This window comes from Lolium perenne, chromosome 1, assembly GCF_019359855.2.
Source record: "Lolium perenne isolate Kyuss_39 chromosome 1, Kyuss_2.0, whole genome shotgun sequence".
NCBI lineage: Eukaryota > Viridiplantae > Streptophyta > Magnoliopsida > Poales > Poaceae > Lolium > Lolium perenne.
The window spans coordinates 267,390,832-267,408,700 of NC_067244.2; the positions used below are offsets into that span (position 1 = coordinate 267,390,832).

General features: G+C 43.6%; 1 protein-coding gene across 2 annotated transcripts; it reads left to right on the forward strand.

Annotated features, from left to right (window-relative positions):
• Positions 1-1,698: 1,698 nt before the first annotated feature.
• Positions 1,699-17,860, forward strand: LOC127327901 (chromatin modification-related protein EAF1 B). Of its 2 annotated transcripts, none has more exons than XM_051354708.1 (23): positions 1,699-1,794; positions 5,501-5,730; positions 5,820-5,874; positions 5,947-6,044; positions 6,124-7,537; positions 7,619-7,738; positions 8,732-8,989; positions 9,367-9,552; positions 9,732-9,812; positions 10,321-10,381; positions 10,477-11,030; positions 11,109-11,162; positions 11,274-11,331; positions 11,472-11,647; positions 12,207-12,245; positions 12,329-12,409; positions 12,728-12,865; positions 13,070-13,186; positions 13,605-13,705; positions 13,833-14,060; positions 14,160-14,553; positions 15,421-17,180; positions 17,525-17,860. In XM_051354708.1, exons 2-22 carry the CDS (start codon positions 5,642-5,644, stop codon positions 17,110-17,112), a joined length of 5,994 nt encoding a protein of 1,997 aa, XP_051210668.1. In that variant the 5' UTR covers positions 1,699-1,794; positions 5,501-5,641; the 3' UTR covers positions 17,113-17,180; positions 17,525-17,860. The 2 variants fall into 2 exon arrangements, with proteins under 2 accessions (XP_051210668.1, XP_051210667.1); XM_051354707.2 differs by lacking the exon at positions 1,699-1,794 and adding an exon at positions 4,296-4,404.
• Positions 17,861-17,869: the final 9 nt, after the last annotated feature.

Consider the following 17,869-nt stretch of genomic DNA (forward strand, 5'->3'; position numbering starts at 1 on the left):
CAAAACTCCCCTCAAGGATCAAGCAATGACATAAATAGATGAGCGCTCCTATATGGACGGTGATCTTGCATCTGATTCATGTATGTACGATCATATTTGGCAGCGAATTTGCCTCACGCCGGGCAACGAGCTTGGGATTAGGTTTGGGATGGAACTGGGACATGGGTCAAACCGACTAAGTAGGCAAAGCCTCTCAAAACATTAAATATATAATCAAGAGTGACTAAGAATTAACAGTTAGGTGACTGTATCGAGTGTAAGTTAAAACCGATGCTGCAACTCATGACTAACATGAATCACAGAATAATCTAACTATTAAGAGTATTTTTGGATGTGGATATTCATCCCATGGAATTGTGGAATTGAAGGCTAGTGCAGAAAATATGCATTAGTGGGCGTGGTAGTGGCATGTCACCGATATCTAGCCGCTAGTAATACCACCCACAAATATGGCGTGCACTCAGTTTTCCTGCCACACATTGTACTTCGACGTAATTCATTGCAGTGGTAGAAGCATCGTGTAGAAGAACATTAACATGATCAGCTGTCAATATAGAACTAATTAACTTTAGAATAGAATTGGAAGAAGGAAACTTGATAGCTAGGCAAGTTGGGAAGAACATTAACACACACAACACAACGACAATGTAATTAACGAGTACTCAACAACTCGACACACACAATTAACCAAGTTTGTTGGATAAAGAAAACTCAGCAACACTTAATGACTAATACATGGGTGAATGCCACCGAGGTCACACTGTTACCTTAAGCAATCCTTAACCAAGTTTTGACGAGTCCCCTTCCCCCTTTGAGTTTTCCACTAGCTAAGGATTTAAAGGCAATCCAAACCCATTCTATGGCGTTGTGCTTCTTCTATGAACACTCTTTCTGAAAGTACTAATTTCTTAGTTAATTAACCTTAACCATCTGGTGCCAGTAAAATAACACCGATGTGCTATTCAAGTTGCACGATCCAACTAAATCAACCGGAGAATGGCCATATGGCTAAAAACACCCAAAACATTAGATGCCTCCCTTAATCGTACCAGAACTGGAAAGTAACTACGGAGGAAATCACGAGCGAGCCAACCCAGATAAATATGCATCCAACCGCAACTAAAGAACACATGTTTGAGTTGTTTGCGCTTAACCGGGAAACTGCCAAGCGTATATAACGTCGCGCCAAAATTAAAATTTCCGATAAACCGTTTGGACTCCACAAAAGAGTTACGTGTCACACTTGTTCATGAAACATTTTGAAATCCCATCGGAGTCGCATCTCACACTCGCTCGTGCCGAAACCCAAACACCTCCAAACTTTAGTGCTAACACCATCGATGTCGCATCTCAAACCCTACATACAAACACAAAACTCGAAACAAATTCTAGAGAGAACCCATGAATGGAATCAAGTTTAAGTTCAAATTAAGTTCAAATCGAGAGTGACACCAAGAGAGAAAAAACCCAGCCCGGTCGGTCGGACCGGATCGCACCTAGCTAGCGCGAGACACACGCTCGGCTCTGACAATGATCCGAAATAAAATACCCAGGATGCCTCTCCCTCCCTTCTCTCTCCTCTCTCCTGCCCCGCCTCCCCTCCCCGCTCCCCGTCCCCGTCGGTGAACCCACCGCCCTCCTCCGCCGCCTCCCTCGCCGCTGTCCCGCCCCCCGCCGCGCTTCTCCCCGTCCCCATCCCCCCCGCCCCCCCCCCCCGCGGACCCCGTGCCACCCAGCGCCGCGCGACTCCGCCCCAAACCCTAACCCTAGCTCCGCCGCGCCGCGGGTCCCGAGGTACGTTTCATCCTCCACTCGTCGCCCTTCGTCCCCGCGCAGGTGCCCGGGCATGCCCCGCGCGTTCGGAAGTGCCTGTGGGGAGTCCGGGAGACAGACACAGGAAGAGATGCCGAGCCTCCACCATTGCAAGATCCAAAAAGGCACCATCTCCAACGAGGCTTTGTGAGTCTATAAACAGGCCTGCTGCAGCCAACGAGGCACATTTCGTTGTGGCACGTCGACCGGAGGCTGCATTGGACCAAGATACGCCGCCCCTCATCGACGAAGTCGGAGAAGAATGACATATCCACCACTTTCGGACTAACATAGTCGCTCCAGAACAACCACCTCGCCCCGGTCACCAGCATCATCGCGGATAACAACGAACGCTAGCGACACACCGAGAAACTGATCTCACTAGATTTGAAGAACGACAAGAAGACCAAGATGTCGATCTGAAGGACCGATCAACAGACGTTGCCATAAACTATGAGACGCCGCCTAGAAGGTCGTCGCTTGTGTGGGAGTAGAGTTGAGTCAGATTTATTAGCCCGAACGCCGCTCCCACCACCCCAACGACGCACCATGCCGCCACCGGAGAAGCGAGCAGAGGAAGAGGGGACCATGACCAACGCCCTGGCCGAACGAGATCGGGAGGATGTGGCCGCCGCCGCCTCTCTCGAGAGTTAGAGAGCGGATGTTTTTTTTTTATCAAGTTTAATGAAGTGTACGCACATCCAGATTTTTTTTAGTGAATTATAGGGCATCCAAATTGCCTTCGCAATCCAAGCATGAAAACCACGTTGTCCTAAACAACATTATGCATCAAATACTCCACAAACTCTTTTCAAGGCTCAAGCAATGACATAATTCAATGAGCATTGGGCTGGAACAGGGACATGGATCGGACCGACTAAATAGGCAACACCTCTCAAATAACAACAAAAAAATCAGGCGCGACTAAGAATTTATAGTTAGGTGGAAAAGAAATAGTTAGGTGACCGTATCGAATGTAAGTTAAAATTGATGCTGCAACTCATAACTAACATGAATCACGGAATAACGTAGGAATCCGAAGTATTTTAGGACGTGGATATTCATCCCATGGAATTGAACGCTAGTGTAGAAAATATGCGTTAGTGGTGTGGTAATGGCAACGCCACTACCATACTTTTTAGAGCAAAAAAAGATGTCAGATAGGGTATTTTGGCATATTTCCATGCGGCACATTGTATTTCGACGTAATTCGCGGCAACGATGCAAGCATCATGCAGAAGAACATTAACATGATTTGCCAATATATAAATAATTAACTTCATAATAGAATTAGGAAAAGGAAACTCGATATCTAGGCAAGTTTAGAAGAATGTTAACACACACAACGACGGAGTACCCAACAACTCGACACGGTACACAACACAATCTAATTAAAAATATTTGTTGAACAAAGAAAACTCAGTAGTGCTTAAGAATTAATACACGGGCTAATGCCACTGAGGTCACACCGTTACCTTAAGCGGTCCTTAACCAAGTTTTGATGAGTCCCCTTCCCCCTTTGAGTTTTCCACTAGCTAAGGATTTAAAGGCAATCCAACTCCATTCTATGGAGTCGTTCTTTTTCCATGAACACTTTTTCGAAAATACTAATCTCTTAGCTAATTAACCTTAACCATCTGGTGCCAGTAAAATGACGATGTTGTGCTATTCAAGTTGCACGATCCAACTCAACTGACCGGAGAGTGGTCATATGGCTCAAAACACCCAAAACATTAGATGCCTCCCTTAACCTACCAGAATTGAAAAGTAACTATAGACGAAATCACGAGCGAGTCAAAATATGCATTCAGCCGCCAGTAAATCACGCATGCATGAGTTTGTTCGCGCTTAAACGGGAAACTACCAAGCGTATATAACGTCGCCCCAAAATTCAAATCTTTGATAAACCGCTTGGACTCCACAAAAGAGTTACGTGATAGGCTCACTCGCGCGGAATTCAAACCTCGGAACGCCTTCGAGAGATACCATGAAAGTTACACCTCTCACGCTAGCCCACGCCAAAAAAATCGAAAAAAGAAAACAAAACCTCTGAAGTTACATGTCACTCTTGTTCATTCAATCCTTGGAAACATTTTGAAACCCCATGGGAGTTGCATCTCACACTCGCTTGTGCCAAAACCCATGCATGCAATCAAGTTGAAGTTCAAACACAAAACTCGAAAGAAAATCCAGAGAGAACCCATGCATGAAAGGAATCAAGTTGAAGTTCAAAGTTCAAATCGAGAGTGGCACCAAGAGGAAAAAACCCAGCCCGAACCGGACCGGACCGGACCTGGCTATCACGAGACACACGCTGGGCTCTGACAATGATCCCAAATAAAATACCCAGGCTGCCCCTCCCCTCCCTTCTCTCTCCTCTCTCCTGCCCCGCCTCCCCTCCCCGCTCCCCGTCCCCGCCGGCGAACCCACCACCGCCCTCCTCCGCCGCCCTCCTCGCCGCCGCCCCGCCACCCGCCGCGCTCCTCCCCGCCACCGTCTCCTGCCCCCCGCCCCGCGGACCCCGTGCCACCACGCCCCGCGCGACTCCGCCCCAAACCCTAACCCTAGCTCCGCCGTGCCACGGCTCCCGAGGTACGTTTCATCGTCCATTCGTCGCTCTTCGCCCCCGCGCAGGTGCCCCGCGCGTTCGGAAGTGCCCGCGGGGAGTCCGGGGCCGTGGGCCACTTACCGGCCAGGGTAAGCCGGGGCGGTGATCAGTCATGGCACATTTCGTTGCGCAGCCGGCCTTCTGAGTTCTGACTGGGGGACACCCATGACATGATCCGGGCACGCCCTAACGTCAGCCTAGCGCCTCAGGCCTCACTCAATCGCCAGAACTGGGCTGTTAGAGTTGGGTACAGATAGATACCGTCCGCCGACGTGCCCCCGAATGCCAGCTTACTGCCTCACCGCCTTACCGTATTTTTGATTGCGACACGCTTGCGCTTGCTGCATGCGTTCTGGGCGAAATTGGCCGGTTAGTATTGGATATCGGTAGATACACAGTAAACTCTATGAGTGTCAGCTTAGGGCCTTGGGGTTACTTAGTTTTCGAGTGGCATGCACTGCAGGCAGAACTGGCTGTTAGAATCGGATATAGAAGATACCCGCAGCGAGCCCGGATGTGAGCTCAGCAGCGCCTTGCCGTTGCCTAGTTTTAATTGCGTCACCGACGTGGCACACACTGCCTGTGGAGTTGGGATGTTTCCATTTCCATTGGGTATAAATGTCAGCTTACCGCCTTTAGCGTTTCTTAATTTTTAAATTGTGATACTGTCGGTGGTGCATGCATTACCGTTATGATATCAGCTTACCGCCTTTAGTTAAAACTGGCTGTTAAGAATTGGATATAGACAGATACCCGCAGCGAGCCCGAATGTGAGCTCAGTGCCTTGCCGTTACCTAGTTTTAATTGCGACACCGCTGTGGCATGCGTTGCAGGCGTAATTGGACTGTTTGCCGTGGATATAGGTAGATATACCCCAAACGTGCCCAGTTTTAATTGCGATACCGCCGTGGCATGCATTGCGGGCAACATTGGGCTGGTCTTCTTTGATGTAGATAGATGCCTGAAATGTACCACCTGTTGTTCACGTGTCCAACTGTTTGTCATTATTGCTGCTTATGCTTTGCCTTTTTTATTTATTTACATTACATTTACACCCTGTCTTTGTCTTGTCTGCTGTAGCTATTTCCTGCGGCGACTCTGCGAGGAGGTCCCGCCTCGTTGCGGGCATCCTGCCTGCGTACCTGTGGCGGCGTCTCTAGTGGTGTGTGAGCAATGACTTTCGTGGCTTCTGTGCTTTGTTGAACACTGAGCGACACCTCTATGGGTGGGATGGTTGAGTACGGTGTCAGTGTCAGTACCAGGTCTTCACCGCGCAGCGCGGCCATTGAAAAAGCTCAGGAGGAACTCAGGTAGGCTACTGATATTGGACTTTCAAGTATTGTTGTGTAGATGATTGGGCATGGAACTGTGTGACTTACAGTGCGCTTGTGAACTTCAGGCAGGAGTATGATGTTCGTGAAGAACGGAGGAGGGAGCTGGAATTTCTAGAGAAAGTAAGTTTGCAGGTTGTCTTGCAGATTGGATTTTGCTGTTCCTCTGGTCTAATCACTCCTTTCTTTTTACAGGGTGGCAACCCATTAGATTTCAGATTTGACCATGTAGAATCAGTCAGTTTGCAGTCTACTTCTCTCACAGATCCAATAGTTGAACAAAATGTGATAAGGTAATAATTGCTTCCTGATGAATTATTTCATCACGCTGCCATAAGTCGATTTACAAGCCTCTCTTTCTTTCATTTGCAGTGAAGCTAAAGGTAGTTTTACATTTGCTGCGTCACCCCATGGAGATTCAGTTGAGAGCAGTGGCCAGCCAGGAAGTTCGCTGTGTCGTGAAACCAACACAGCAGACAATCTTATGCTTTTTGGTGGAGATAACAACGGCGCTGTGAAGGAGAAAGTTGTGAAGAGAGGATCAAGAAGAACTAATGTAGCTCAACTAAGGCAGACCTCTGATGGCCACAACAATGCAAAAAGATCTGAAGATTCTGGTTTGTCACGCCTTGGAGCAAAGAGTCAGGCATATGTTCGACGCAATAGGTCAAAGTCATGCAGGGAGAGTACTAATGTGACCTCTGTTACATCTCCCGTGATTGCTGCTACAGTTTCTGAACCAAAAGATTCAGAAGGTGTAATCAAGGAAAAACAAGCAGATGATCTTGGTGCATCCCATGGTTCAAGTTTGAACCAGGCAGAACCAAAGTACGAGAATGGGCCGAATACAGCTTCTGATGAACATATGATAACTGAGTTTAACGGGATTCAAGCTGTCCGTGAAAGCCACTGCATAGCAAAATTTGAAGCGATGCAAGGTGATTATGATAGCAAAGCTACAGAAACAGTGCCCAATGATGTGAATGGCAATCAGCAGGCTGATAAGTGTGGTGAGATAGCTGAAGAAGGTGCATCCTTAGAAACCCCTGATGGTACTTCAAAAACTGTTCTAAGGTCATCTTATTCTAGCGCATCCACACATGATGAGATAAAAACATGTGCTGCTGATGAGAAGTTTGAGAGTGATCAGTTGGATGGAAATATGGCCCATATCCATGTAGGCAGACAGGATAACGACCGTCCGATTCTTGTCTGTGCTCTCAAAGCTGCCACTTCGCCAAAAAATGTGATGGATCCACGTTGTGAAGAAACGGCCAGTACTATTGACAATCACGCAGATGGTAATAATCCGGTTCCAATGATAATTGATAGAAAGTCTCATGAAGACAACATCAGTGGAATTTCTAGCAAGACTGTTAAGGAAGGTGGACAAGTGGAAGTTTTTAGCAGGCCTACTTCCGTGATCGAAGATTCCAGTTCTATACCACCTGAAGTTAGTACCATTATTCAAGTGAAAGATGAAATGGAAATTTGTGATGATGCAATAGGTGCTGAGAAGGATGCCAGCTGCTCATATCCGAGAAGCATTATTAACAATAAGGGCAGTCCAGGTTTGGAGAGGATTGACAGTTGTCATGGGGATTCTAACTCTGCCCATCCTATTGGTGTAGGCTCTGCTTTAAATACTTTGCCTGAGTCTGCACCATCATTAAAAACTGATGCGTCTAATGTGGAGAGTGAGATTCAAAAATGCGGAGAGAACGTCAATCAGATGACAAACAAAGAATATGAAGATTCTATCCTTAGAAAAGCCCGTCTTATAGAGGTACTGTTAGTCTATATAATTTTTTATCCTCTATTATAATAGTCTTGTTCCACAAAGAGTCAAGATGATTTTGTACGATAGGTGGGTCTCAAGAGAGCTTGTGAACGATCTCCATGTAATATATCTTTAGAGAGGAGGAGAAAGGGTCACTGGGATTTTGTCCTTGAGGAGATGGCTTGGATGGCGAATGATTTTATGCAGGTATTTCTTAAAGTTTTTTTCTCATGCTCGCACCTTGCATGGAGTGCTACATGCCGAATCTGGTCTACATTTGCTAAGTACTTCTACATTTTTGTCTTACGTAACAATGGGTTTGTGAAGTTACAGTGAATGGCTTCTTAGGTCAGCTCCCTGAACATAAAAAACTGTGTCACCTGGGTCATTTCAACTTTTTTTTTTGAGATTCCATTACTTACTCGGCTCAGCAGAAGCGCTGGCCACCATGACCCTTACATCATCATGTCTCCGACCAAATTAATCTTGAGCACTGTGGGATTGACACCATATGCAGGAAGGCAATGTGCAACATTATTACATTCCCGAGTAGTATAGGAAAAAAACCTTAATGAAGTTTAACTGCAGATTTAGGCCTATGTCCCGATACATATCCCTTCAGGCGTCATGTTGAAATCCTTCAACTGAATTGCGCATACCAGGTTCTGGGCATCCGCTTCGATATGGATATTCGTCATTCCCCAGGCTGCAGCTGCTTGTACTGCCTTGGCACAAACATGTGCCTCTGCTTATGCTGCATTAACTTAGCTAAAATGCTGTGGTTATGCAGAAATAAATTTGTGGCAATGAAGTTGATAACTATGTGACTTCAGTTTACTGCATTGATCGTCCATAGACCCACCTAAAGGATTGTTGTTAGTTTGGTGGTATGCCAGCACTTTTAGCTAAGAAAATTCTTTGTACCGTCAAACTCCCATATGAATCTTTCAATCGATTGAACCACATCAATATTGCACCTCCATTTTATTAGTATGTTAACAATTTTAGCCAAATGTATACTTGTAATCCTCTAAATTGACACAATTAGCACTATCTGTGTCTCTTTTAGGGACGTGCCAAATAATTTTCAAATTCAGGGATCTATGTGATACTTCAGTGCCAGTTTAGGGACCTCTGATCCAATTTACTCTTTTTTAGAGTTCATGTCATCCTTGTTCATTCTGATGTTTTGATTAACAGGAACGTCTATGGAGAATTACGGCTGCATCTCAAGTGTGCCATTGGATTGCCTCCGATGGCCTGGCCAAGTTTGACCAAGCAAGCATTCTTAGAAAGCAGAAAACTGTTATTAGATGTCTTGCAAAGGGTATCATGAGTTTTTGGCGTTCGGCTGAGGCTGTACTAACAACTGGTGGAAGAGCTAAAGTGATGCAAAAATGTGATTCAGACATGCCAGGAGAGACGAAGCCTACTGGAATAGAAGCTGAGAAAGAACAGGTGTGTGAAACTAGTCCCCATAAACCTTTTCTCACTGATTGTTGTGTATATGTTTTCATGACGTCATGGATGTTTCCTTTTTACTTTTTTAGTATCAGTATACTGAAGGATATTTTTGGCAACTGTGTAAAATAGATTTTATGAACAGTTTCACCCTCACAGTCATATTGTAGTACTCTATTGGTATCTATTACCTCCGATCCAAAATAAGTGTCTAGATATAGACGTATCTAGACACATTTCAGTGTGTAGATACCATAATATCTACACAAAGCTGCGACATCTTATTTTGGGACGGAGGGAGTATTTTATTACATCACGGCATCACCTGATGCGTGTATAATCTGTAAGATTGACATTACCTGTGGATTTGATAGGGCAATGAGTCTATGGAAACGGAACAGTCCACTTGCCCTCTTCGATCTCAAATTCAGGATTATGCAGTTCGATTTCTCGAATATAACAATCAGGTTTCTGATTCTGTTGTGCTGACTGAAGCACCACCAACTCCGGACAGGCTGAATGACTTTGGCATCTTGAAAGTATCTGATCAACTTTCACAGGTTATTTGTCAACTTTCTGTAGTGTTTATGATTTGTTAGGTTCATTACTTTCATGTTGTAAGGCATCTCATGCTTAGTGTTGTAAAAATACCCATAGGCTCAGTTACCCCTCTCTTCTAGCAAACATGTATGCATTTAACTCACCGGCATCGTTCTCTGATTCTTTTATTTATCTTCAGGGAAGTCTATTCTACACAGTACCTCCTGGTGCAATGCTAGCATACAGGGAGTCCATGGAATCTCTTTTCATGTATCACAAGGTGAAGAGAAGCTTCCTGCACACTACTCAAGACATAATGAACATACTCTGTTTCTTGCTTTTAGTTTTCTTCGCCTATGTTTGTGTATTAAGTGTGTAGCCACATACATGAACTGATAATGTATGTGTAAGAAAATATTAACACAATGTGCTTCTCCCGTCTTGTTTTCCTCTTACTGTAGTATACTGTATTGAACAAAGCTTTGAACAGAAAAATACATTTAGGAATTCACAAAGCAAGACATTCTGTGCCCCCGCAAAAAAAGGCTTCACTTCCATGGCCCAAATTGCTGGCCATGGAGGTAGTTTCCACGAAAATCTGTGAATTTCTGTCTTGTTATCTGATTACATTCAGTTAACATATTGAAGTTCTGTACTGCATGGATGGAAGTGGATTTTTGTAGCCACCTGTACTTTATAGGCATTACAGAACTGGAGTTCTGCTACAATTTTTTTAGCAACTTTATATTTTTTCTTGAAAATATATTTAACAGAGTTAATCATTGCAGAGAATTGGTAACACTGAACTCAAGTATGATTATGAGGCATCTGCTTGTGATTCTGCTGCAGGTAATACTTACCAGCACCTTATATTTTTCCATATCATATTTGTATGTTATCTCATACTCTTTACTAATGCTTTTAGCCTTTTTGTTTTGTTTCAGATTGGGCTCAGGAAAATATGTATGACGAGGATGAAGGCGATGCTTCTACTTATTTGTCTGAAGCACATGATGGTGGATTGCTGTCAAAAATGGCTCATAAGAAAAAACACATAATGCATCAGAGGATCAATAGTTCAAGACCATATGAAACTGATGTCTCGTATGAACCATGCTTGGAAAGCAAGTCAGGAAACAATCAATTCTATTCAAATGGCAAAAGACCTTCATCTTTTGTTGGAATTCCTACAAAGCGCGTCCGTACAGCTGCTAGACAACGAGTTGTAAGCCCATTTGCAGCTAGTGTTGGTGGAACTCCTCGAGCCACAAGTAAAACAGATGTTTCAAGTGGAGACACGGACTCATACCAAGACGATCAAAGTTCATTGCATGGTGGGTGGAAGAACATGGATTATGAATCAACAGTTGACTTTGACAGAAAATTGCCATATGACGGTAGCGAAGAGTGGACTAAAGCTAGCAAGAAGAAGAAACATAAGAACATTGGATACAAGACTGCTCAGAATACAACCAATTCACGTGGCACTGCTGTAAAGGTTAATTCCTTAAGCATGCTCCCCACTTATTGTTGATTGGGATGTTTATCAGAGTAATTTTGTCTCCTAATGTTTCAGGGCCGTATCTACGATCAGAGATCGCAAGTTAATATGACCACTCAATACGAGCAGGTCCGTTTTTTCTTCATCTGTTGTTGATACCAGTTATTGAGTTTTATATTGATTCTGTTGTAGTTTTAGTTAAGTTTTGTTAGGCTAACATTCTAAAAACTCCTGATCCAGAAGGATTATCTGAAGAAGAGATCAGAGACCCACCAATTTTACTCAAATGGAACAATTGGTACATCCATTCCCTCTATATACATGGTGCACTTGTAGCCTATTTCTTACAAGAATCAACTGTCTGCTCTTCATGTATTTTGAGAGAAAGCTTAAGTAGCTCCTAACATGTGTATGGTGTTGTTTTTTATGTTACCATAGTTGCAAATGGTGGTCAACATGCTTCTAAGAAGCTTAAAATGATGAAGCAAGGGATGGATATGTCACAAGAAGCTTCTCATGTTGCATCACATATGAGCAATATGGGAAATCCTGGTAAAGTTATAAAGATCATCACTAATAATAAGGATCGTGGGAGAAAAGTGAAAGCGCTAAAGGTATTATCATTTCTCCACATTTCAGTCACATTCCTTTCTCTTTGTTCACGTAGACACTATATGGTCACAGCTGATGAAACCTTGCCATTGAGGCTGTAAGGGATGTTTGATTGCTTGTGCTTCCTTTCTTCGCCATATATGCCCTACGCTAACTAGGTTTCATTTGATATGCTCTGCAGTCCTATTGCTAACAATTAATAGACAAACATCCTACTTCTCGTGCATGCATTGCTGTTCAGCTCAGATCAAACAAGCAGCCATACGTATTATAAGCTTGTAGTTGCTTATAAATTAGAAAAATTCACGGTGATATTGATTGGTAGATGAATTTACTACTTATTTTGTTGGAAATTCTTGTGGTCCATATTTTTTAGCTGTGTTCCTTTCTGTTATGCAACTGAATTATAGTACGAGATGACGAGAGTAGTTATTGTCTCTTTTGTCAGTTGAGCTGCCATAACTGTGCACTTGCAAGTATCATAGTGTATGGGCAGCACTTGCTACTGCACATGATTTACTTACTGTAATGCTTACTAAAATCTTTTATGTTTTTGTGCAGATGTCTTCAGGTGGAGGATGGTCAAACTTCGAAGATCAGGTTCTTACATGTTCAAAGTAGTAACCTGTTTTTTCTCTCCATTATGGCTTATGACAATGACTCGAATATCTTAAATATTTCAGGCTCTGGTTGTCCTTGTGCATGACCTGGGTCAAAATTGGGAGTTAGTAAGTGATGCAATCAATCACATTGTGCAGTTCAAGGTAAATTCATGACTGCGATAAAATCTTTTCTATGTTGTATATTTTTATCATATTGTTCAAGGAACTTTTGCTTTCTTTTTCCTATCTGTGTGTTATGTGTATCTTTATTGGTAGGTGCCCTTCAGAGTAAGTTAGGCTTTAGTTATATTGGCATCTTTTGCAGTAACTGTATAGCTATTCTACAGATTATTCTGTGGTATTAAGTTTTATCATTATAATCTGGGCCACTTCTCTTATGGGTGCTGCAGCGATTGATGAGTTCCCTTCTCTTATTGGAGCTGCAGTGATTTATAAGTTCCATATACCCTGTTTTTGCAGACTGTACATAGGCAACCTAAAGAATGCAAAGATCGCCATAAGGTTCTTGTGGATAAAAGTTCTGGTGATGGTGCAGACAGTGCAGAAGACTCTGGTTCATCTCAGCACTATCATTTTACCATACCTGGCATTCCACAGGCATGTTCTTAATAGTTTTCTTTAATATGTTTACTGCTTGATAGTTAGCACTAATGTAAGGTACACAGATATGATGTTAAACATTCTATTTTTTTTCTTCAGTACTTCCTTTTAAATCTTCTTTTTGAGCAAGCACAACAGTTTTTTTACCATTAGCACAACAAATTTTGATTCTCTAACATTGGTTTTTCATATGCTCATCAGGGTAGTGCCAGGCAGTTGTTCCAGCGCCTTCAAGGACCATTTGAGGAAGAGAATCTTAAGTCACATTTTGAAAAAATTATACTCCTCATGCCACAAGTACAATATAGGCGTAGACAGGTTCACCTTCTATCTTCCTTTGCAAGGCCTTGTACTTTATCTGTACTTGTAACTATCCTTGTAACTTTTAAGTTGTATTTGTAACAGAGGCTTGCTATGATCTTGTTCTTTGTGAAGTCAGTTAGTTGTTGCATCACACTGTATTATTAGTTTTGGAATCGTGCTTGTCTTTTTTTGTTTTGGTCTATTTACGTACACAACTGCCTATATGCACATTCAATTCATGTGCTCTAATATGACACTAGTGGACTCTGGACTCTTTCACTGAACTAGTTTTTTTTACATTAGTTTGAAATTTTGAATCATCTGTCTGAAGTGTGAAATATTATTCTCATACCTTTGTTTTTATTTGTTTTGCTGCTCTTACCTAAACTGTTATTTGTCAGTGTTACTTATGTTTATACTTTTCTTGTCTTAGGTTAATAGCCGGGAGCTCAAGCCGATCGTACAACCCCATAGTTCTCATATTGTTGCACTTTCACAAGCAAGCCCGAACAACATATCTGGGGGCATTTTGACGTATGTGATTCGTCCTTCAAACTCTTGCTTTGAATCTCGCTTCCAGGAAATTGCCAGGATATTTTTATCTTATATTACTATTTTGTTTCTTTTATTTTATCTTTGTGGTGATGTCTATCTGTAACAGGCCACTTGATCTTTGTGATGCAACACCTTTGAGCCTTGATGCAGTCACACCTGGCAGTGGATACCAGGGTTGTCATGCAAACGGGATGACATTGTCAAATCAACATGTTTCAGCTGGTCCTACTACTTCTACCCCTATTCCAAATCTGAACCCCAGACTACCAGGGTCTCCTGGTATGGTTCTGGGCAGCAACATGTCGCCACCTTCAACGTTGAGTGCTCCTTCTAGGTAAATTTCCGAATATCTTCCTGCCTAGTGGACCCTATATAGAGTGCACGATTTAATTTAATTTACAATATTTTTTGTTTCTTGTAATTTCTGCCACAGGGACTCTCCAAAATATGGTGTTCCTAGACCTGCCTCTTTACAGGGTGATGAGCAGCAGAAGGTTCAGTATACTCAAATGCCCAGTGGTAGAAATCTTCAGCAACCTGGAGGTTCTGTTCCTGGAACATGTCCTGCTGGAGTTGATCGTGGTCCTCGCATGATTTCTGGTGCTCATGGTGTTGGAATGACAACAGGGGTACATCGAGGTATACCTGCAGCCAGAGCAGGGTTTCCCAGAGCTAGTTCCCCAGGAATGCTAAATATGGTATCGACTGGGAACATGCCACTCAAAAGTGTGCAAGGAGTGCCAAACGCTGTAAATGTCCATCCTGGAGCCATGTCTGCCCCTGGAAATTCAATATTGAGACCGCGCGATCCTATGCAGATGATTCATGTGAGTTGCCCCTTCTCTTGCATAGTGTTGAAACATCTAAATCTAAATTGTATTACTTTCATGCACAAAAAAATGCCTAAAGCACATGTTCTTTTATCTATCTTCAACGCTTATTCATGAGGAGAACTGGGAATACCTGAAAACTGGCAGTAAATTATTATATTTAAGTAGTTTCTTCACAATCATTTCCAGTTGCTGCTGCCTAAAGCACATGCTTTTTATCTATGTTCAACACTTATTCATAAGGAGAAGAACTGGGAATACCTGAAAACTGGCAGTAAATTATTAGATTTAACTATTGTCTTCACAATCATTTCAAAGCTTTTGCATTTTCTCGAATAAAATTCCATCCTTCATAGTTGCCACTGAAATGTTTGATAATTACGGTAGTGAATTTCTTGACAACTTAAGATATATCATAAGGGTGAACAGAACCCACCGACTCAGATGCTTACAAGAGTAAATAAGATAACATGTATGTAAACAATGCTACAGGAGACTTTTTTTTGAGCTTTATGGGTTCTCTAGCAATTAGCCGTTCCAAATTTTTTATGTAACAGACTTCCCTGTTTTGCCAAGGCTCTACCTTTCTGGCTACCTGCTTAGAAAATATTCCCTTGGTAATGTAAATGGAAGTACTTTTTATGAAAATTCTGCTCATATAATTTGCATACCCCTATTTGAAACACTTAGTCAGTTAAGCTTTTTAGGACTGCAGGACTACTATTCCATTCAGTAGTTATGTAACTTAGTCATTAGGATGACTGTTGTGCAATCTTGACTAAACGAATTATAAAGCTTAAACTTGACAGTTCTTGAGGGAAATTAACGGGATTTACAGATTGCTGATGGGTTACTTTCTTTTAGCCTGGTCAGCATATGGAGGAGCATAGACGGGTGGTGAAGCCAGAGCTCCACTTGCAGGTTTCACCGGGAAGTAGTCAAGCTGCCCATTTCAGCAGCATGAATCCATCGTTCTCCAAGGCCGCAGCTTCTTCACCTCTTCAGCAAACCCAAAGGCCACATCTGATGTCACAACCGCCGAACATGATGGGTAACCCACATCTTTCTCAGACCCAAGGAGCTAGCCATTCAAGCCCACATCAGCAGCCATATGCTATGCAGTTGGCTAAAGACAGACAGTATCAACACCGTATGGTGTCTCAACAGCACAACGATCTTTCTGTAGCAAGTGTGGTGCCCAGTGTGCAGAAAGGACCACAAATTAAGCAGCAGAACCTAGCATCTGCAGTCGCTTCGACCGCTGCTTCGCAACCACCGCATCTGAAGCAGCAATCTGCAAAGAATCCACCAGGTAACTCTGCACTCCACAATCAACCTGCCAATGCTACAGAACCTAAACAGAAGAAACAACCAGGCCAGCAGCAGCCTAGACAAAATCAACAGCAAAGGAACCAAGCTAGTCAACAAGCTAAGCTTATGAAGAGTTTAGGCCGAGGAAACATGCAGGCAGCTCAGACTCCTACAGTCGACGCCACTCCAGCCGGTGCTGTTTCCACGGCTTCCAAGAAACAAGCTTCTGGTAATAAAGCGTCAATCTCTGTAACACCTCAGCCTGGGAATCAGCACAAGCTTTATCCTTCTGTGCCTCAGTCGGCAAAGCAGTTCCCAGATATTGGTAACCAAGGCTTGATGCAGGCTCCTCCTAGTCATACCGTCTTAGCTTCACAACCGCCCCCGCTTCATGCAAAGTTCTCGGCGACTATGCAGCAGCAGAATCAACGGCAGGCCAATCCGTCACAGAACAGCATCCAGAGAATGATGATGCAACAAAACACCCAGATGAAGCCTGACTGTAGGGTCGAGGCACAGATTGACCAGGCCCAACATACTCAGGTGATTCCAGCTGTACCTATTTCTCATGGTCCGGAGTCGGGTAGTCCTGGATCAGTTCCATCTGTAAACCAGCAGAAGCCCCAGGCATCAGTGCATGACCCAGCTGCAGTTACATCAACACCTGAGCCGTTTATCTCTCCTAAGGGTAATTCTGTTGGGAATGAAACACCATTGCCGTCGTCTAGCCAAGGCATGTTGCAGAGGCAACTGTCAGGTGGATTGTCTATGCATGGCTCTCCTAAGGGCAATTTTGCTGGGAATGAAACACCATTGCCACCATCTAGCCAAGGCATCTTGCAGAGGCAACTGTCCGGTGGATTGCCTATGCATGGCCAAGACGCCGGTGGTTTGTCGTGGCACCAGCAGCATTTTAGGCCGCCGCATCTGCTGCAGCCTCCGCATCAACAACAGGCTCAGCACCAGCAGGAGGCATCAGCAGTTGTTGACCCAGCTGCAGTCATGTCAACATCTGAACCACCCATCTCTCCTAAGGTTAATTTCGCTGGGAATGAGACACCATCGCCGTCATCTAGCCAAGGCATGTTGGAGAGGCAGCTGTCAGGCGGACTGCCTATGCATGGCCAAGACGCCGTTGGTGGTTCGTGGCACCAGCAGCAGTTTAGGCAGCCTCCACAGCATCAACAGCAGCGGCCGGTTGCTCCAGGCAGTCTGTATGCTCCCTCAAATTCAGGGTCAAGTTGATGAGTCAGTATGGGCTAGTCGTTTGTATGGAGCAACAACCCTTCTCCCTAATTAAAGTTACTGTACAGGTAAGCGCTTCCCTAGCTTGTTTATTTGTTGTTGCCTTACTGGCACATACTGTATGTTCTATCTTTAAACTGTAGTTTCAATGTTCTAAATTCATTCCGTGATACAAGGTAAAATCATGAAACCACATTTGGTATATCTTTGTAAGATCTGATCGCTGCAATATGCAGAAGTAGAAACTGTTCTTCAACAAATTTCCCTTAAAAACATATCCTTTTTGAAGATCCATGGGTGTATAGGAACATGGACATACATACCACTAGTCGATGGATTGCGTTCTTAGTGCCCTAACCATATTATTACCAATATTGTACTGATATTTTGACCTTTCATCTGTTGTTGCCAGGTGCCTCCAGAAGCCAACTTGTGTGGCCAATCGCATTTTAGGTAGATAATTTTTCCGTGCCATGTCGTGGCTGGGAAATGCTCCATTGCAAGTCTAGATAGGTAGATGATAGCCGGAAGGAGGACAGCTAATTTTCTCTCTCGTGCCAGACCAGATCATAACCAGAATCCTTGGTGGCCCCCAACTGTATATCTTTGGTAGGCCCATGTTCCTAGAGTAACTGTGTGTCAGTCAGGATTGTTCATCTCGTTTTGTTTTCCCCATGTACAAGAAATTTAACTTAACAGCTAGAGAATGCATAAAGAAAAGTGACTTGCCTGTTGGCAGTTTGGTACATTCGCGGTT